At 45.2% G+C, this 23,001-nt stretch overlaps 1 protein-coding gene across 1 annotated transcript in view; it reads right to left on the bottom strand.

Moving 5' to 3' along the window:
• Window positions 1-23,001, bottom strand: part of LOC124598582 (mucin-6-like) — a 332,175-nt gene that overhangs the window by 151,765 nt on the left and 157,409 nt on the right. Inside the window, exon 5 of the mRNA XM_047136011.1 lies at window positions 4,860-6,645. Coding sequence (XP_046991967.1) covers window positions 4,860-6,645 — 1,786 coding nt within the window. The remainder of the gene's footprint in view (window positions 1-4,859; window positions 6,646-23,001) is intronic.

Below are 23,001 nucleotides of genomic sequence, written 5' to 3' on the forward strand. Positions count from 1 at the left end.
CCGCTTTTGCTGCTGTAATCACATTATTTCTTCTCTTTTTTTCCATGTACTACGACGTCCAATATCTTCGTCTCTGCGAACTGGCAATTTCATGCTGTTACACTACAATGATTAGATATCAAACCTCGTAAAATTTGCAGCTAGTTTGTTTGAACTACGCTTATTGGAAGTCCTAATACAGATGATGTGGTTGAGGTCTTGATATTAAGCTAATATTCCAGTTGAGGTAGTTTCATGGACCAGTATAATCTCTAACGTCATTTCCAGTGGCCCACTAAATTTCGGAACACGACAACATCTAAATATTCATACGGTATAGAGAATAGCATCAATTTAATACGTGGAGTGGCATTTGTTTAGTATTTGAGCAATGGAGGGTGTCCATATAAAGTCTTATGTTAGGCGTATAATGATAGCTCTTTGTGTCTGAAAAGTGGACAAAGTCGAATTTTCGTAGCGATTTTATCTTACGATAAACATGTATATTAATGTGTCAGACAGATACATCAGATGCATCAATATTTAACTTGTTCTTGAAAAGTGTGAGACGTCTTGCAATGTGTGATAAATAGATTTTCTGAGATAGCGACTCATTGTCTTCGGAAATGTCATAGCTCTCACTATTACCGCATTTCAGGTTGTGTGTTTGCAAGCTGTAGGATACATGGATACATGTTCTTATTCTTTCTTTGCCTAACAAGACAATTGTGTTGTGTGTCTTTGTGGTGCTGTAGTTGGTTACAGTTCTTTCTTTCTTTTTTTTTTTTTTTTTTTCTTTTTTTTTTTTTTTTTTTTTTAAACACGATGCATTTACTTTCTCCCTCCTTAAATGTTGCTTGAGAACTTTTCTAAATGCTGCAATATATGCTTTGAGGGTGTGATGTAAGGTTGTAAGTCACCATCTTAGATGTAGTGTGGATAAATAATTAATTTATAAGTCTGTTACGTTTTCAACCGTGCAGCAATCTATCGACGGCAGAGTGAAATCGTGGTCTAAAGATCGAACATCCTTGTTTTACAATGCAGCTGTCTGCTGGTGGCGCTATGACTTCGTTCTTTACAGTGCAGCACTCTGCTGGTGATGGTAGCAAGCAGGATATGGAAGTGAACTTACTTTTAATTGCGTTTTCAGAGCTTTTGGGTAAGTATTTGAGGTAAAAAAACGCATTTTCAACAAAAACGAATTTCTGTTTCGTTATTTAAATTTTATTAGCAAATGCTGGTTTTTAATTGTTTATAGAGAAATATTATATCTACTCAATCCGGTATTTATTAGTGAATGATTTAGAGCTTCAAATGAGAACTATGAATGTGACTGTTGAAATATCCAAACGACGTCCTCCCATCCACCTCCTTCCCTCCAGTACGCTGATGGCACTGCTTCCCTCGCCTTCTGTCCTACGCTCCAGAAATCCCAACGGTCCCTCCAAATCTACCTCAGCCACTTTACCTCCTGGTGTAACCAATGGCTCCTTAAGATTAATCCATCCAAAAGGCAGGCAATAATTATACGACACACTACCCGCACCTTTCAGCTAACTACCATACTAAAATTTCCTGAAGTATTTACTCCACAGTAACAAAAGTACGCAATGATGACCACGTGTCCTTTCTAAAGGTTCAAATGGCTCTGAGCACTATTGAACTTAACATCTATGGTCATCAGTCCCCTAGAACTTAGAACTACTTAAACCTAACTAACCTAAGGACAGCACACAACACCCAGCCATCACGAGGCAGAGAAAATCCCTGACCCCGCCGGGAATCGAACCCGGGAACCCGGGCGTGGGAAGCGAGAACGCTACCGCACGACCACGAGATGCGGGCGTTTCCTTTCTACTATAGTTATTTTTGACTCGTCGTTGTAGCTACTGACTAACAACGAGAACTGTTTCTCCATTTACTCCAGTTATTGCTTCTCACCGCTTGGTTCATCTCGTGTTTGCTCGGCCGTATTCCTGTTACCACGCTATTGAACTCTCTACACCCGTTCAGCGGCGTGTTTTAGGTATGCAGCCTGCTAGGTAGAATTCTATTACGAGTGGTACTTGCGACCTGCAAATCTCTCGATACTCGTCGTTTTACTGTAGTACAATGGTGCCCATACTTTCCTTTCTCTATAGTCACTTTCCGACACTTAATATTTGCCAATGATTGAGAATTGTCTCTTCACTTACACCAGTTACTGTTTCCAGTTCCATGATGCGCTTCGTACATTGTTTTTACTGACAAGTTCCCTACTAATATGCTATTGAGTTCACTACAGCTGTTAGGAGATTAATCCACAAATTTCCCACACATAGCGTCACTTGTCTTTGATATTAACTCATTTTATTTATCATTAGGTTTTTATAGGTTACTTATTCTGATGCTTATGCGCAACTACATTTTCGTTTATGCTGTATGACAATTATAGTTGTGTAAGGTTTTGTTTTATTATTTTATCGTTGTTTTACCCTCACCCTGAGACCAACCTCAAGATATGCCAGTCATTAGCTAATTAGCACCAGTTCTCACTGGTGGCTGCACTTTTTGTTTCAGTTTCTTGTACCATATTTGTTCGATCACCCAAAATCATTACTAGGGAGAAAGATGACCTGGAACAAAGTCCGACGAAATCCTCGACGCCGTTTATCTGTGCAAGTGGGAATTTGGTTTCTGAGTGAACTGGAATCACTACTTTTGGATCCTCTGTTTTTCATTTCTTCATTTGAGGACTTGTTCGTATGTAAACCCACAGAACATGGGCCATTATCCATCAGACTATTTCCATCAGTACTTTGAAGAATCGTTGAATAATCTCAAGATTGGTGTAGAGTGCACAATGTCTGGTGTCCGCACCGTGAAACGATTCTTTCACCAAATTCTTTATCCTAACCAGTACGTTCAGAAAGTGTTTAAATCCGTACGTGAATCAACTCACAGATGATGAACGAATGTATTGATATTTTCAGCAAGACAGAGCAACAGCACATACTACCTTGACAACCTTGTCACAAGTGTGTGAGGTGGATGACGAGGAGAGAACAGTTAGAGTAGGCAGAATAACCTCCTAGACACCTCGCTAGTCTCATCTCTTTCCCTGTGATTTATATCTGTGGGGTAAATTGAAGGGTCAGGGATGCTCAGATAATCTTCACACACTGGAAGACCCTAGAAAATGTAATAGCTGCTATTCCTCCGGCAGAGCTGCTAAATCGAACACAGCGCTGCATCAATATCAATGGCGGCCATTTGCCCACGTAAGTAATTCTACATTCATATTTAATTTGTGAACTTCATATATATATCAAAAAAAGTTTTGCATCACCCCGGTTCCCAGAACTCCTGAAGATAGACGTTGACTGTAGATATTGTATCACAGAGCAGTCCCTTTGACTGTTCAGAAATGCCACTAAATCCGCCCAAAGATTTAAACAACCATGCATGCCAGCGCCTGTTAGATGAAGGGGGTCCGACAGCCGATCAGTTCCACAAGGAGGTGCACGGCTCATGTTGTCTGCAGTTCAACCAAGCCCAGACGGTCAATACCCCAGTTCGATCGCGTCCGCACTGTTACTTTGTGCCAGGAAGGGCTCCCAACAAGGGAAGTGTCCAGGCGTCTCGGAGTGGACCAAAGCGATGTTGTTCGGACATGGAGGAGACACAGAGAGACAGGAACTGTACATGACATGCCTCGTTCAGTCAGCCAAAGGGCTACTGCTATAGCGGATGACCGCTACCTACGGATTATGGCTCGGAGGAACCCTGACAGCAACGCCACAGTGTTGAATAATCCTTTTCGTTCAGCCATAGGACGTCGTGTTACGACTCAAACTGTGCGCAATAGGCTACGTGATGCGCAAGTTCACTCCCGACGTCCATGGCGAGGTCCATCTATGCAATCACGACACCATGCAGCGCGGTACAGATGGGCCCAACAACATGCCGAGTGGACCGCTCAGGATTGGCATCACGTTCTCAATCAGACAATCGTCGGAGACGTGTCTGGAGGCAACCCGGTCAGGCTGAACGCCTTAGACACACTGTCCAGCGAGTGCAGCAAGGTGGAGTTTCCCTGCTGTTTTGGGGTAGCATTACATGGGGCCGTCGTACGCCGTTGGTGGTCGTGGAATGCGCCCTAACGGCTGTGCGATACGTGAACGCCATCCTGCGACCGATAGTACAACCATATCGGCAGCACATTGGCGAGGCATTCGTCTTCATGGACGACAATTCGCGCTGCCATCGTGCACATCTTGTGAGTGACTTTCTTCAGGATAACGACATCTCTCGACTAGAGTGGCCAGACATGAACCCTATCGAACATACGTAGGATAGATTGAAAAGGGCTGTTTATGGACGACCTGACCCACCAACCACTCTGAGGGATATGCGCCGAATCGCCGTTAAGGAGCGGAACAATCTGGACCAACAGTGCCTTGATGAACCTGTGGATAGTATGCCACGACGAATACAGGCACTCATCAATGCAAGAGGACGTGCTACTGGGTATTAGAGGTACCGATGTGTACAGCAATCTGGGCCACCACCTCTGAAGGTCTCGCTGTATGGTGGTACAACATGCAATGTGTGGTTTTCATGAGCAATAAAAAGGGCGGAAATGATGTTTGTGTTGACCTCTATTCCAGTTATCTGTACAGGTTCCGGAACTCTCGGAACCGAGGTGATGCAAAACTTTATGTGAAGTATTTATATACATAGGGACTTATTCATTCCAGAACACATGATGATGTGGTGAGGACAAAATGCTGAAACTGCAATCTTGATGTATAACAACGAAGGCTTCTGGTATGGCCAAAGTGGAATGACAACTTTCATTAATAAGTTATATCCTCCTCTGAATAAAGGCCACTTACCTATAGGTGGAGATGATTTGCTTTGCTGGTTCCAGTACTGCTCATGGTAACCGTGAGGATGACTTGAATACAGATTTCCTGTAACAGGAGACAGAGTCTTGTCATGCTGGTCTGGAGGTGGTGTCGGCATAGCCAGTAGGTGCGACAACAGCGTCTGGTTTGACGATTCCATATGCTGCTGTGGTGACTGTAGAGATGGTGGCAGAGGCGGTGGTAAAGGTGGTGGCCGTAAGCGTGGAGTCTGCAATGGTGGAGGTACCCAGAAGTTCAGAAAATTGGGCAGGCCATTGGCCAAGCTAGAGGCTTCACGATCATCCCTTCTGTAGCACGGATTGTACTCGTCCCTAAATGCTTCACGAGAGGTGTGATGTGTGCCTCCACGATTTGCAAACGGTGTGTCCAAAGAAGCATTCTTATACGACTCTGTGACATAAGGCTGCGGTCTACAGTGAGCAGTGGAATGTTCGGTCATTCTTCGTGAATGCGGTCGATGTTGCTGTGCCCTGTGGGGCGATTTTCCATGGGTGGGTGGCACATCAGTTAGGGGCATGTGGGGAAGTGGGGTCATAGGTGGGTAAGGACGGTGGGTAGGTATGTGGGAATGAGAACTGTGATGTGTAGGCATACGATGCTGGGACACATGAGGTGGTGCCTCGTGTCTTGGCACCTGGGGTTGGGTCAAATGGTGCAGAGGCATGAGGGAGTGGTTATTGTTAGCTGGAGACACAGTGTGAGATGGAGGAAAATGATGCACCGGCATAAAGGGCTGTGACACAGCAGCCGGAGTCGAGTTAAATGGAGTCACGGTGCGCAGCTGCGACACTTGGACTTCATTCGGGTAAGTCGGTGGAACAGTTTGTGTATGTTCTCGGGGATGGGACATGTGAGGTTGAGAAACATTTGATGGAGGAACATTTAGTAGGAAGCCATTTGTAGTATGCTCAAATGCAGCATGTCCGAGAAGTGATAGTATGTTTGAGGGTATGCTAGGTGTCTGAGATATTGGTGGAGGTGGGACTGAGAAGTCAACTTGAAAGTTGTACGGTAAACTGGGAGGTGCAGCACTTTGCTTCTCGCGCGGTGGACTCCGCTCCCGGACGTTTCCGCTGTGAGTCGGAAGAGCATTGTCTTTGCAGTTGGGAGGCGGTGGAGGATACGGAGTCGGTGCGTGGGCGGCCAGTGGCCGTTCGGTGGCGCCAGTGCGCTGCTGCTGCCGGTCCTCCAACGAGGGGGGGTGGGCGCTGGCTGTCAGCTCGCGAGGCGGCAGGACGGTGGGCGGGCCGTAGCGCACGGCCGGCGGCGGCGGCAGCCGGTTCAGTTGTCTGCCGCCGGTCGTAGGCGGCGGCGGCGGCGGCGGCTTTGGTGGTGGCGGCGGCGGCGGCTGCGCTGGCGGGGGCGGCGGAGGAACCGTCAGCAACATGTGCACGGTACGCGCGTGCTCGTCCGCCGGCGCAGGGGGTGGCGGTGGCGGTGGCGCTGACGGCGGCGGCGGCGGCGGCGGCGGCGGTGGCGGCGGCAGCGGCAGCGTCACGGCAATCGAGTAGTGCGTGCCTCGCTCCTGCTGCGGCTGCGGCGTGGGAGGCGGCGGGGGCGGTGGGGCACAGGCAGAGGCGGCCGCTGCGGCTGTCTTGCAGGAAGCGGCTCCGTGGCGCGGGGGCGTCATCGGCGGCGTAATGGGCGCGTCTGCCGGGTTGACGCGGTACTTGGCGTGTGTGGGCGGCGGGGGCGGCGGCGGCGGCTGCTCCACCTTGCTGTGTTGGTCCTCCTCATCGCTGGGCGGCTCCTCCTGCCAACCCAGCAGAGAGGCGGAACTCGGTTACTTGTTCCACAGAACATACACTGACGAGTCAAAACATTATGACCACTGAAGCTCTATGCTGCACGGTGGCGCCGAGGGCACACGACTCGATAAGAGAAGTATATGAGCGGAGCAGAGGCGGAGCAGAGGCGAACAGGGAGTAATTCTAGCGACGGTAAGTGACGCAAATGCGAAGATTCGCAGACTTTGGCGACTTTGAGCACAGCCGGATTGTTGTGGCCCAGTGCCTGGGAGCGAGCATCTCGGAAACGGCGAAGGTGGTCGGCTGTTCGAATGCTACTCTCTTCAGCATCTATGGAAAGTGGTTGAAGAATGCTGAAACCACCAGTAGGCGACAAGAAGTTGGGCGTCCATACCGCATCACGAAACATAGGGCTCGGAAGCTTGCCCGCTCTCTAAAGCAAGATAGGCGGTGACCTGTGGCAGATCTGACGTCAGAGTAGAGTGCCGGCGCAGGCACATGTGTTTTGGAACACACCGTTCAGCGCACAGTGTTGAACACGGTGTTCCACAGCAGAGGACCGCACCTGTTCCCATGCTGAGCGAACAACATCGTCATTTACAATTACAGTAGGCACGGAATCATCGAGATTGGACTGCGGACCAATGGAATCGTGTCGCCTGGTCGGATGCACCCCGTTTATTGTTAAACCAGGTCGGTGGTCGTGTCCAGATACTTCACGATCCACGTGAACGACTGATCGAAACGTGCACCGCGCCAAAGACGCTGGCAGGTGGGAGCAGTATTATGTTATGGAGGACATTCACCTGCCTTCCGTGGGACCTGCGATAGTAACCGAAGGCACCATGATAGCCGTGGACTACGTGAACATTATTCAAGATTTATGCTCGATGTCTTTCTCAACAGCGGTAGCATCTTCCATCAGGATAACTGTCCGTGTCACAAGATCAGAATCGTGCTGCAGTGGTTTGAGAAGCACGATAGTGAACTCACGTTGATGTCTTGACCACCAAATTCGGCTTATCTGAAACCGATGAAACACACCTGGGACGCTATCGGGCCTCATCTCCGCGCGCACAAACCGACTACCCGTAAATTACGGGGAGTGTGTGACCTGTGCGTAGGCACCTGATGCCACGAACCTCTGTCAAGTACTTGTAGAATCCATGACACGCAGAATCACTGCTGAATTGCGTTCCAGAGGTGGACCAACACGCTTTTGAGTAGATCATCATAATGTTTTGGCTCATCAGTGTATTCACGATAAACGTTACGATGTGGAACACGTCGACAGGAAAAAATCTAGAACACATAAAAAGTCTACTCTCTAAAAATTACAGGGCTATTACAAATGATTGAAGCGATTTCATAAATTCACTGTAGCTCCATTCGTTGACATATGGTCACGACACACTACAGATACGTAGAAAAACTCATGAAGCCGCACTTCAGGTTTCTGCCGCCAGAGCGCTCGAGAGCGCAGTGAGACAAAATGGCGACAGGAGCCGAGAAAGCGTATGTCGTGCTTGAAATGCACTCACATCAGTCAGTCATAACAGTGCAACGACACTTCAGGACGAAGTTCAACAAAGATCCACCAACTGCTAACTCCATTCGGCGATGGTATGCGCAGTTTAAAGCTTCTGGATGCCTCTGTAAGGGGAAATCAACGGGTCGGCCTGCAGTGAGCGAAGAAACGGTTGAACGCGTGCGGGCGAGTTTCACGCGTAGCCCGCGGAAGTCGACGAATAAAGCAAGCAGGGAGCTAAACGTACCACAGCCGACGTTTTGGAAAATCTTACGGAAAAGGCTAAAGCAGAAGCCTTACCGTTTACAATTGCTACAAGCCCTGACACCCGATGACAAAGTGAAACGCTTTGAATTTTCGGCGCGGTGGAGATCATGATTAGCAATTCATGTCATGGCCTCCACGCTCTCCCGACTTAACCCCATGCGATTTCTTTCTGTGGGGTTATGTGAAAGATTCAGTGTTTAAACCTCCTCTACCAAGAAACGTGCCAGAACTGCGAGCTCGCATCAACGATGCTTTCGAACTCATTGATGGGGACATGCTGCGCCGAGTGTGGGAGGAACTCGATTATCGGCTTGATGTCTGCTGAATCACTAAAGGGGCACATATCGAACATTTGTGAATGCCTAAAAAAAACTTTTTGAGTTTTTGTATGTGTGTGCAAAGCATTGTGAAAATACCTCAAATAATAAAGTTGTTGTAGAGCTGTGAAATCGCTTCAATCATTTGTAATAACCCTGTACTTACTATTTCTTTTCAAGAATTCCTCTGTGGGACAGGTGGATTTGTCACGCAGAAACGTCTTTTGATTCATATTGAAAGATTTTCTGCTATGCGTTCAGACATTGTTTGTCCGTGGGTACGTTGTCAAAGAGTTTTCACCTCTATCTGTGCCAACGATGGATTCGTTAAAGGGTAATGCACATTATTTTTCCTCCTAGTGTTTTACTTGTGAATGTTTCTGTTACTCTCAAACTCAGATGGACCGTTTGTAACGAATTTCGTACGTGAATGTACAGTGGAACCTCACTAATCCGACCCATACTGGACCAGGAGTGTGGTCGGAACCCAAAAGAGATCGGATTAGTAGAGGAACACTGTTACTGGCCCATAATATCCCTTTACAACTGATAATACTGTCTGGAATACGATTACATGTTAAAACAGTAACAAATAGAAAAGAAAACGCAGACGACGATCGATATTGATTTTGCTGCGATGTTCCGGTATTTCCTAATCCACAAAATGTCTATTGCGGTAAACGTAGAGCTTTGTTCGATGTACTGAAGGGCTATATGACATGCATTTTTAGCATTTGTGTGTGATACTCGAGCTGTAGGTTCGTTACTTTTCTTGTCGTCATCATCTTTTTCGGTCTCATCGGTTTTCGAATAACAGCGTCAGTGAGTTGTGCAGTGAACGTCAGCTGTACTGATCCACTCACTCAAGTCACTGAGCGCAACATGTGTACCTATAGTTGGTAGCACAATTTATTTTCACACACATCAATATGTAACAGGAGCACTGTCACTAATCTGTAAAACAAAGCGTGCACAATAACAGCTGCTGATCGACTTACAAACAAGTCGTTTCGTGCTAAAACTGATCGAACTATTGTATGTAGCAACGGCCAACTGCCTACCGATCCATATCGCAGACGATGAGTCACGGACAAGTCCAGATCTGAATGTAGCAGCGGCCCTTGTAGGTAAACAAAACCGCAAATGGGCTCGTCGTGCTACACGGAGAGACGGACCATTCGAGGTCGGAGTAGTGACGTTCCCCTGTACAGGATGATCCTTATTAATGTTTTAAAACCCCAACACGACAATGAGACAAGTAATTTAACAAAGGACACACGGGGCCGCAAATGTCAGAAAATACCCGAAAAGTGAATGACAAATGTTGAACATGGGTCGGCAGCGGCACGTGCAGCTGTTGAGCGTATTTGTCTGTCCCTCCTGATCTTCCCAACCGAAGTCAAGTATTCACGTCAGTGTGGCTCCGGGCCTACATGCACGACGATAGCGCGTATGCGCTAACGGTTCGAATCTTGCATGTGACAGTAAGAATTTTTCTTTCATTGTGTTACACGGTTATGTGTTTGCATTGCGGTAATACCATACTTATTATTTCATTTACGGGTGTTCCGGACCCCGCTGGCTTATTTCAAAGTACAGTACGACAAAAAACTAGTTTTGCGTCATAAGTATATGAGCATAGGATTTCGAATTGCGTCCCTACCACTAAATGATCTACATTTTCTTTACTAAATAAAGTACGTAAACAAAAAAGAAGGGACAAAAGGAAAGAAACACAAAATAAAACAGCTTTTGCTTGGTTACAGCATTGACAATAATTTTGTATCTTCTACGTTTACATTTTCTGTATCCAGAAAGGCCCGTACAGGACCTGCAACATGCGGTCGTGCATTATCCTGCTGAAATGTAGGGTTTTGCGGGGATCGAATGAAGGGTAGAGCCACGGGTCGTAACATATCTGAAATGTAACGTTCACTGTTCAAATAACCGTCAATGCGAACAAGAGGTGATCGAGACGTGTAACCAATGGCATCCCATACCATCACGCCGGGTGATACGCAGTACGGCGACGATGAATACACGCTTCCAACGTGCGTTCACCACGATGTCGCCAAACACGGATGCGACCATCATGGTGCTGCAAACAGAACCTGGATTCATCCGAAAAAATAGCGTTTTGCCATTCGTGCACCCAGGTTCATCGTTGAGCACACCATCGCATGCGCTCCTGTCTGTGATGCAGCGTCAAGGGTAACCGCGTTCCGTATTACCTTCCTGAACCCACCGATTCCATATTCTGCTAACAGTCATTGGATCTCGACCAACGCGAGCAGCAATGCCGCGATACGATAAACCGCAATCGCGATAGGCTACAATCCGACCTTTATGAAAGTCGGGAACGTGATGGTACGCATTTCTCCTCCTTACACGAGGCATCACAACAACGTTTCACCAGGCAAAGCCGGTCAACTGCTGTTTGTGTATGAGAAATCGGTTGGAAAGTTTCCTCATGTAAGCACGTTGTAGGTGTCGCCACCGGGGCCAACATTGTGTGAATGCTCTGAAAAGCTAATCATTTGCATACCACAGCATCTTCTTCCTGTCGGTTAAATTTCGCGTCTGTAGCACATCATTTTCGTGCTGTAGCAATTTTAATGGCCAGTAGTGTATTTTATTTTCCATATCGGAGTCTAAATCGAAACTTAGGTTAAGTAACAGATTCGACGTACTTGTTCTAAAACTAATTTATCTACAACACTTTTGATCTGATTGGATACCTTCATAGGAATCCCATTATTTTAGTTTTATTACTACAAACTTTTAAATTGTAATCCCTGTATGTTTTGTTCAGCTAGTGCAGGGATCTTTGATCTATGATCATTCTTTTGAATGGTAACGATATCAAGTACTAACATAAGAGCGAAAAAAATTGTTAGGATAATTGATTCGAAAGCATTCAGTTGTATTAACAAAGCAGTCTCCATCCGTTCCCCACTCCCCCCTCCCCCCCCCCCTCCCTCACAACTCTCTCTCTCTCTCTCTCTCTCTCTCTTCCCTGTGACGCTCATGAATGATTGTTTTCTTAGCATTTCCTGTGAGGATTTCATTATATTCTGAAAAGCGAATGTATCTGTCAGTTGCCTCGACTTCGGCTGTTGCAGAATGAGTCAATTTCCTTGCCTAGTTGTCAATTTTTTAGTCGATATTATCCTGTGAAATTTTACCCTGCATTAAAGTTTACATTTTCAAATAATTTTGCGGGCGAAGTAGATAAGGTAGGCATATATAGACGAATACTCCTGTACTCATATTGATGAAATAAAAAAAGAAACCATCAGAGTTAATTCCTACTAACAAATTTCGGCGGAATATTTCCTTTCCATTGCTTCGAAGAAGTGTGGTAAATCCCCTGATATTCTAGCTTTTGATGGAGGATATCGTGGATGTAGAATATCGTAACACCGTTATGTATCCTTGATGTGTGAGTACTGGAATAACCTCAGTGTGTGTCTGTGTACTAAGAAATTCCCGATGCACACATTTAAGCGGGAAGGATTACCCAGTTTTGAAAAGCATCATGTGAGTTTAGCTGTAGATCACAGAAACTTGATACCACATAAAAAATTTATGTAAGAGAGTGTTTCTCCATCTTTTTATCTCTCTGCCAACGAAACTGCCACGAACTGCTGCAGAATTTGGCCATTACCTTCATGAACATGACGATGTGTGGCGCTACTGGTGCAGTCAACCAAGATAAATCTTGTAGTCGAAAATTTCTGTATAGTGGTAGGTGGTAGCGTCGTGACAAATACTAAAAATCCCTACCGATGGGATGTGAGCATAGGGGTGGGCGTGAGTTTAAAGGTAAGTTTTTTTATGTTTTTCCTGAATAACTCGTAAATCGCGGCTGTTTCCCAGTACAAAATTAAACTACATTAAACTTGATACAATAAATGTCTTACTCGTTTTTGCTCTAGGACTAAGCCTTTCTAAGTTGCAGGGTTGGAAAAACGTTTTCGGTAGAGGACGGGGTTTTCGAGTTATTTAAGGAAAACATAAAAAGAGACATTTAAACGCCCCCCCACCCCAGTCCATCCCTATGCTCATGCTTACAACCCGCCGTTCGGGATGTTTAGTGTATTGTTCATGACACTCTTTCCTATCACCGCAGAAAAATTTGCGATTACACCATTTTTGTCCCCCTACTCGACCTTTCTTCGTCTTCGTTGACTGGGCTCTACCTGTTTACAAATCTTTCCTGACGAGATTTTGTCATGTACGTCAGTTTTGTCTGATGTGCTTATTTTGCTGAAGTTCACATAATTTTTCATCTATCTAACTGTACTGCTTGACGGAATAAACACTGAACTAATTGCAGGTTCATAACCAGAAAGAATGCGCTAGGTAGACTGTCTTCAAAATGTAGCCCATGTTTTCATCAAGTTTTCTTTCCTCTACCGTGTCCTCTACTCTGATGTTAGTTGTACGAGATTATTCACCAAAGGAGACATAATTAAAACTAAATGACGGCATTAGGAGTTATTCACAGTCTAAATATGTCACTGAATGAGATTTTCACTCTGCAGCGGAGTGTGCGCTGATATGAAACTTCCTGGCAGATTAAAACTATGTGCCCGACCGAGACTCGAACTCGGGACCTTTGCCTGTCACGGGCAAGTGCTCTACCATCTGAGCTACCATAGCACGACTCACGCCCGGTACTCACAGCTTCTGTAAAGTTTGGAAGGTAGGAGACGAGATACTGGCAGAAGTAAAGCTGTGTGTACCGGGCGTGAGTCGTGCTTCGGTAGCTCAGATGGTAGAGCAGTTGCCCGCGAAAGGCAAAGGTCCCGAGTTCGAGTCTCGGTCGGGCACACAGTTTTAATCTGCCAGGAAGTTAAATATGTCACTGTTACTGAGAGAGTGTGTCAAGGCAGCCGCGCGGAGTGGCCGCGTGGTTTGAGGCGCCATGTCACGGACTGCGCGGTCACTCCCACCGGAGGTTCGAGTCCTATCTCCGGCATGGGTGTGTGTGTTGTTCTTAGCATAAGTTGGTCTAAGTAGTGTGTAAGACTAGGGACTGAAGACCTAAGCAGTTTAGTCCCTTAGGAATTCACACACATCTGAACATCTGTCAAGGCAAAAGGATTATTCAGATGGTTCAAATGGCTCTGAGCACTATGGGACTTAACATCTGAGGTCATCAGTTCCCTAGAACTTAGAACTACTTAAACCTAACTAACCTAAGGACATCACACACGTCCATGCCGGAGGCAGGATTCGAACCTGAAACAGTATCCGTTACGCGGTTCCAGACAGGAGCGCCTAGAACCGCTCTGCCACACAGGCCGGTCCGGCTGGCTCAAAATGATTGTGTTGTCTGCATTGTGTAATTAACAATCGATGTTTTAAAAGGTTTTCAGCGTAGCTGTTTTTCGCACAAAATACCGTGGCCGGTAGATGTCAGTCGGCAGGGCACGTTTGGGGAGAGCGGCAGTGATTGGGGTTAGGGACGGGCGCTGCAGGGGAAGTGTTGAACGCTGGAGGGGACGTGCCGATCTAACTTGAAGCCTATGCTCACATTTTCTGTAAATATTAAGTGGAGCCCCTCCACGCCCACGCTTTCATGGTGACTATTCAAAAAGACCTGTCACCGTTGCTGTGATTAGTATCTAAAACGAATTCTGGAGAAAATGCAGTGGTTTATTTCGCTTAGCTTGTTAACAATTTTTAACTTTCAGAGAAGTGTCATGAGTGACGAATTTTGAGTGCAACCTACACATTTCTCTTATTGCCATGTTACAAATTTGCTTCTTTTGCCAAAACACAGCGGAGGTGACAATATGTCATCTCACTAACAATGGCAAACACAACAGTGAGAGAATTCTGAAACTTGGAAGAGCAGTTGAACGGAATGGACAGTGTCTTGAAAGGAGGATATAAGATGAACATCAACAAAAGCAAAACGAGGATAATGGAATGTAGTCGAATTAAGTCGGGTGATGCTGAGGGAATTAGATTAGGAAATGAGACACTTAAAGCAGTAAAGGAGTTTTGCTATTTGGAGAGCAAAATAATTGATGATGGTCGAAGTAGAGAGGATATAAAATGTAGACTGGCAATGGCAAGGAAAGCGTTTCTGAAGAAGAGAAATTTGTTAACATCGAGTATAGATTTAAGTGTCAGGAAGTCGTTTCTGAAAGTATTTGTATGGAGGGTAGCCTTGTATGGAAGTGAAACATGGACGATAAATAGTTTGGACAAGAAGAGAATAGAAGCTTTTGAAATGTGGTGCTACAGAAGAATGCTGAAGATTAGATGGGTAGATCACATAACTAATGAGGAGTTATTGAATAGAATTGGGGAGGAGTTTGTGGCACAACTTGACAAGAAGAAGAGACCGGTTGGTAGGACATGTTCTGAGGCATCAAGGGATCACAAATTTAGCATTGGAGGGCAGCGTGGAGGGTAAAAATCGTAGAGGGAGACCAAGAGATGAATACACTAAGCAGATTCAGAAGGATGTAGGTTGCAGTAAGTACTGGGAGATGAAGAAGCTTGCACAGGATAGAGTAGCATGGAGAGCTGCATCAAATCAGTCTCAAGACTGAAGACAACAACAAACAACAGTTCATTAAGTTTATTAAGTGAGGAACTGAGGAAAAATAAGGTCAGTAGCATATGAGAAATCACATCCTCAGAATAAATTAAACGTCTAAATGTCCTCACTTATGTTGTTCCAAATCCCACAGCATCTCTTGTTTCACCCGCTATCGATGTCCCTTAAAAGTTTAATTCCTTCATTAAAAAAATCTGTAGTTAGTGGAATAACACGGTAGATAATTAATAATTAAGTTTTCCCTAATAAACATGTAGCAATATATTCCCCTCCTTGCATACTGTCATTTGCCAAAATCTCTTTTCGATACCTCAAATTGTTTCTGAAATACGGGGAATGTTGGGGATGTTTGTCGCTGGGGCGGCGCGATCGCAAATGAGTGTGCTACATCTGATCAGTTTTCTCGTTATTGATGACAGGTAGAGACCTCCGCCCAAGTCTAAAGAAAAATTCGATATGTTAGCTAAATTTCATATGCAGCAACATACTATGCAATATGCACCAAAAGCAAAATCATAGCGACTCCTATTTTTCATTCCAAACTTTTTCGAATTTCTCGCCATGTCCTACTACCACGTAAATATCACAGTAACTACGATAATTAACGAAATGATGGCCACATCTTCATGAACGTGACATATAAAGCTCTAAGTAAAGCGAAAATGAATTTTTTCTTACCGAATAGTTTCCGTAAAGTCGTTTGAGAAAGATTGCGGGGCATGCGGCGCGATTCTGTCATCGCCGACTGCCCGAAAGGTGGCAAACACTGTTGGCCTCCCCTTCTGAACGAACGAATGAACTCGCCCATTGCTTTGGACGAAAGCTGGTCTCTGCGCATCGATCACCATATCATGTGCAAAGTCTACTATTTGATTTACGTAGAAGATACGAGGAACTAGTCATATTTGTAGACATTAAACGACTGCTCTCACTCGTATTTTAAGTTTTGTCAAACGTCTACGTGAATTCGGTGGTACATGGCCTGCAGCGCCGACCCCAGCGAGCATGTGGCATGCCGAAAATACTTTCTAGCCGAAGAAAGTAGGCGTAGTCTTTTGGAGAAACTGCTATCATTTCAGTTCAATAGTGCGCTAGTGGGCGGCAGAGTGCAGATCTTTCCAGCCTTATTACGTCCTTCCAGCATTTGCCTACTTAATTCACGGACAGAACGGACAATAGTAGCCAAACGCAGATTATAACCGTGAAACTGAAATCACAAGGAAGGGTGTCGAGACGTGGGAGAGAAAAGCTGGTAGAGAGATGGAACGAAATGAAATAAAATGAGGAAATGACATCGTTGGCCGTGAGGCCCCATCCCGGGAACTTCGGCCGCCAAGTGCAAGTCTTATTTCATTTGACGCCACACTGGGCGACTTGCGCGCCGGTGATGAGGACGAGGTGATGATGAGGACAGAATAACACCCAGTCCCCGAGCGGAGAAAATCTCCAACCCAGCCTGGAATCGAACCTGGGCCCACTTGCATGGGAAGCGAGCACGTTACCACCCAGCCAAGCAGGCAGACAGAGAGATGGACATGAACGCCAAATCAAATCGAACAAAGTAGCGCGGACTGGCTTGGGATCAGGTGTTATTAACGCTTGTATCCGATGCGTGGAGTTCAAGGATGACGACAGACAGGCGTGATGCCTAACCGGCAGGGAGCGGCAGAAAACAAGGCCGCTCGTCGTCCACTGGAAACGCACTGCGTCGTCTGACAGGCAACTGCCTCTCGCGTACGGAACTCTTTTCTCCTTTCATTCAATATTGTTGCTTTTTGCTGTAAACACCTTACCCTTCTATAAGTCCTCATTAACGTTGGTGCAGGGAGGAAAATCTTAAACTCGGTGTAGCTAGGTTAACTGATACATTGTCACGAACTCAACACTCATACAGAAAAACCAATTTTGTTTTGTTGTAGTGGCACTTCAGATTTCTGCCATGAGAGTGCAGCAGCGAGGAGCTAGGCAAGATGGCAGCAGCTGGCGGGAAAGTTCATTTTTGTGCTTGAAATGCTTAATACATAGTATGCCGTAACAGTGCAACGATACTTCAGAACGAAGTTCAACAAAGATCCACCAACTGCCAACTCCACAAGCCGATAGTACGCGCTGTTTAAGGCATTAGGTTGCCTCTGAAAAGGGAAATGAATGAGTCGGCCTGCAGTCAGTAAAGAAACGGTTGACCGCGTGCGGGCGAGTTTGGCACGTAGCCCACAGAAGTCGACGAAGAGAGCGAGCAGAGAGCTGAACAAGTCACAAACAGCCGTTTGGAAGGTCTTGAGGAAACGACTTAATCTGAAAGCTTACCTTTTCGAATTGCTACAAGCCCTGAATCGCGATGCAAAGCCAAACGTTTTGAAATTTGGGCACTGCTGCAACAGCTTATGCAATAGGATGGGTTGTGTGAGATACTCGTCTTCAGTGATGAAGGAACATTTTTTTGTGAATGGAACAGTGAACAGGCACAGTGTGCGATCCCGGGTGATAGAGAATCACACACATATTCGAGAATCATCGAAAGTTAACGTGTTCTGTGCAGTCTCTCGGTTTAAAGTTTACGGTCTCTTTTTCTTCCGCTAAAAAACCATTACAGGACACGTATCTGGACATGCTAGGAAAGTGGCTCATGCTACACCTGGATACTGACAGCGTGAACTTCCACCTACCAACAGGACGATGCTCCACCCCGCTTCCATTATAATGTTCGTGAATTCTTAATCAGGAAATAGAGAAACCAATGGATCAGTGATGGTGAGGTTGATGATCAGGAGTCAGGGCCTCGATACTCTCATGACCTAACCTAATTTGATTTTGTGTGTGTGGTTTTGTGAAAAATTCAGTGTTTATGCCTCGTTTAACAACAAGCATACCAAAACTACGACCTCGCCTTCACACTGTTTTTCACCATACTGATAGCAATATGCTTTTATCTGCAGAATCAGTGGGAGACATATATGGAGCACTTTCAATATACATATAAAAAAAACTCTCTGAGTTTTCCTACGTATGTGCAAAGTTCTGTGACAGTATGTCAAATAATATAGCTTGAGCACTTCTGTGAAATCGCATCAATCATTTATAATATACTTGGACTATCACTATTTAGTGCCCCTGCCGTGTTTTTCTGTCTGTATGTGACGATTAATTTGAGGAACTACTGTCGTGATTTTGACACGGATTTCACAAACAGGTAGATGATCCACAAGGAAGAGTTGTGTATACGCTTTATTAATATTTCGTGCAAAATGGCTGAAATGTGATGATGATTGTTTATTAAGTCGCGCTTCACAAGAACTTTCCTTGCATGTGCTGTTTCAATCGCTTAAGTTACACCAGAATTTTGATTTAAATTCAGTTACATAACGTTGTTCTCTGAATTTTAACCAAAACTCTGCGCAGCTGTACGTGCTATGCAAGGGCGAGTCTAGGACTAAGCCTTTCTAAGTTGCAGGGTTGGAAAAACATTTTTGGTAGAGGACGGGGTTTTCGAGTTATTTAAGGAAAACATAAAAAGAGACATTTAAACGCCCCCCCACCCCAGCCCACCCCTATGCTCATGCTTACAACCCGCCGTTCGGGATGTTTAGTGTATTGTTCATGACACTCTTTCCTATCACCGCAGAAAAATTTGCGATTACACCATTTTTGTCCCCCTATTCGACCTTTCTTCGTCTTCGTTGACCGGGCTCTACCTATTTACAAATCTTTCCTGACGAGATTTTCTCATGTACGTCAGTTTTGTCTGATGTGCTTATTTTGCTGAAGTTCACATAATTTTTCATCTATCTAACTGTACTGCTTGACGGCATAAACACTGAACTAATTGCAGGTTCATAACCAGAAAGAATGCGCTAGGTAGACTGTCTTCAAAATGTAGCCCATGTTTTCATCAAGTTTTCTTTCCTCTACTGTGTCCTCTACTCTGATGTTAGTTGTACGAGATTATTCACCAAAGGAGACATAATTAAAACTAAATGACGGCATTAGGAGTTATTCACAGTCTAAATATGTCACTGAATGAGATTTTCACTCTGCAGCGGAGTGTGCGCTGATATGAAACTTCCTGGCAGATTAAAACTGTGTGCCCGACCGAGACTCGAACTCGGGACCTTTGCCTGTCGCGGGCAAGTGCTCTACCATCTGAGCTACCATAGCACGACTCACGCCCGGTACTCACAGCTTCTGTAAAGTTTGGAAGGTAGGAGACGAGATACTGGCAGAAGTAAAGCTATGTGTACCGGGCGTGAGTCGTGCTTCGGTAGAGCAGTTGCCCGCGAAAGGCAAAGGTCCCGAGTTCGAGTCTCGGTCGGGCACACAGTTTTAATCTGCCAGGAAGTTAAATATGTCATTGTTACAGAGTGAGTGTGTCGAGGCAGCCGCGCGGAGTGGCCGCGTCGTTTGAGGCGCCATGTCACGGACTGCGCGGTCACTCCCACCGGAGGTTCGAGTCCTACCTCCGCCATGGGTGTGTGTGTTGTTCTTAGCATAAGTTAGTCTAAGTAGTGTGTAAGACTAGGGACTGAAGACCTAAGCAGTTTAGTCCCTTAGGAATTCACACACATCTGATCATCTGTCAAGGCAAAAGGATTATTCAGATGGTTCAAATGGCTATGAGCACTATGGGACTTAACATCTGAGGTCATCAGTTCCCTAGAACTTAGAACTACTTAAACCTAACTAACCTAAGGACGTCACACACGTCCATGCCGGAGGCAGGATTCGAACCTGAAACAGTATCGGTTGCGCGGTTCCTGACAGGAGCGCCTAGAACCGCTCTGCCACACAGGCCGGTCCGGCTGGCTCAAAATGATTGTGTTGTCTGCATTGTGTAATTAACAATCGATGTTTAAAAAGGTTTTCAGCGTAGCTGTTTTTCGCACAAAATACCGTGGCCGGTAGATGTCAGTCGGCAGGGCACGTTTGGGGAGAGCGGCAGTGATTGGGGTTAGGGACGGGCGCTGCAGGGGAAGTGTTGAACGCTGGAGGGGACGTGCCGATCTAACTTGAAGCCTATGCTCACATTTTCTGTAAATATTAAGTGGAGCCCCTCCACGCCCACGCTTTCATGGTGACTATTCAAAAAGACCTATCACCGTTGCTGTGATTAGTATCTAAAACGAATTCTGGAGAAAATGCAGTGGTTTATTTCGCTTAGCTTGTTAACAATTTTTAACTTTCAGAGAAGTGTCATGAGTGACGAATTTTGAGTGCAACCTACACATTTCTCTTGTTGCCATGTTACAAATTTGCTTCTTTTGCCGAAACACAGAGGAGGTGATAAAAGTCATCTCACTAACAACGGCAAACACAACAGTGAGAGAATTCTGAAACTTGGAAGAGCAGTTGAACGGAATGGACAGTGTCTTGAAAGGAGAATATAAGATGAACATCAACAAAAGCAAAACGAGGATAATGGAATGTAGTCGAATTAAGTCGGGTGATGCTGAGGGAATTAGATTAGGAAATGAGACACTTAAAGCAGTAAAGGAGTTTTGCTATTTGGAGAGCAAAATAATTGATGATGGTCGAAGTAGAGAGGATATAAAATGTAGACTGGCAATGGCAAGGAAAGCGTTTCTGAAGAAGAGAAATTTGTTAACATCGAGTATAGATTTAAGTGTCAGGAAGTCGTTTCTGAAAGTATTTGTATGGAGGGTAGCCTTGTATGGAAGTGGAACATGGACGAGAAATAGTTTGGACAAGAAGAGAATAGAAGCTTTTGAAATGTGGTGCTACAGAAGAATGCTGAAGATTAGATGGGTAGATCACATAACTAATGAGGAGTTATTGAATAGAATTTGTATCGAAGTGAAACATGGACGATAAATAGTTTGGACAAGAAGAGAATAGAAGCTTTTGAAATGTGGTGCTACAGAAGAATGCTGAAGATTAGATGGGTAGATCACATAACTAATGAGGAGTTATTGAATAGAATTGGGGAGGAGTTTGTGGCACAACTTGACAAGAAGAAGAGACCGGTTGGTAGGACATGTTCTGAGGCATCAAGGGATCACAAATTTAGCATTGGAGGGCAGCGTGGAGGGTAAAAATCGTAGAGGGAGACCAAGAGATGAATACACTAAGCAGATTCAGAAGGATGTAGGTTGCAGTAAGTACTGGGAGATGAAGAAGCTTGCACAGGATAGAGTAGCATGGAGAGCTGCATCAAATCAGTCTCAAGACTGAAGACAACAACAAACAACAGTTCATTAAGTTTATTAAGTGAGGAACTGAGGAAAAATAAGGTCAGTAGCATATGAGAAATCACATCCTCAGAATAAATTAAACGTCTAAATGTCCTCACTTATGTTGTTCCAAATCCCACAGCATCTCTTGTTTCACCCGCTATCGATGTCCCTTAAAAGTTTAATTCCTTCATTAAAAAAATCTGTAGTTAGTGGAATAACACGGTAGATAATTAATAATTAAGTTTTCCCTAATAAACATGTAGCAATATATTCCCCTCCTTGCATACTGTCATTTGCCAAAATCTCTTTTCGATACCTCAAATTGTTTCTGAAATACGGGGAATGTTGGGGATGTTTGTCGCTGGGGCGGCGCGATCGCAAATGAGTGTGCTACATCTGATCAGTTTTCTCGTTATTGATGACAGGTAGAGACCTCCGCCCAAGTCTAAAGAAAAATTCGATATGTTAGCTAAATTTCATATGCAGCAACATACTATGCAATATGCACCAAAAGCAAAATCATAGCGACTCCTATTTTTCATTCCAAACTTTTTCGAATTTCTCGCCATGTCCTACTACCACGTAAATATCACAGTAACTACGATAATTAACGAAATGATGGCCACATCTTCATGAACCTGACATATAAAGCTCTAAGTAAAGCGAAAATGAATTTTTTCTTACCGAATAGTTTCCGTAAAATCGATTGCGGGGCATGCGGCGCGATTCTGTCATCGCCGACTGCCCGAAAGGTGGCAAACACTGTTGGCCTCCCCTTCTGAACGAACGAATGAACTCGCCCATTGCTTTGGACGAAAGCTGGTCTCTGCGCATCGATCACCATATCATGTGCAAAGTCTACTATTTGATTTACGTAGAAGATACGAGGAACTAGTCATACTTGTAGACATTAAACGACTGCTCTCACTCGTATTTTAAGTTTTGTCAAACGTCTACGTGAATTCGGTGGTACATGGCCTGCAGCGCCGACCCCAGCGAGCATGTGGCATGCCGAAAATACTTTCTAGCCGAAGAAAGTAGGCGTAGTCTTTTGGAGAAACTGCTATCATTTCAGTTCAATAGTGCGCTAGTGGGCGGCAGAGTGCAGATCTTTCCAGCCTTATTACGTCCTTCCAGCGTTTGCCTACTTCATTCACGGACAGAACGGACAATAGTAGCCAAACGCAGATTATAACCGTGAAACTGAACATCACAAGGAAGGGTGTCGAGACGTGGGAGAGAAAAGCTGGTAGAGAGATGGAACGAAATGAAACAAAATGAGCAAATGGCATCGTTGGCCGAGAGGCCCCATCCTGGGAACTTCGGCCGCCAAGTGCAAGTCTTATTTCATTTGACGCCACATTGGGCGACGCAGTCCCCGAGCGGAGAAAATCTCCAACCCAGCCTGGAATCGAACCTGGGCCCACTTGCATGGGAAGCGAGCACGTTACCACCCAGCCAAGCAGGCAGACAGAGAGATG

The sequence above is a fragment of the Schistocerca americana genome, chromosome 1 (assembly GCF_021461395.2).
Source record: "Schistocerca americana isolate TAMUIC-IGC-003095 chromosome 1, iqSchAmer2.1, whole genome shotgun sequence".
Lineage (NCBI taxonomy): Eukaryota > Metazoa > Arthropoda > Insecta > Orthoptera > Acrididae > Schistocerca > Schistocerca americana.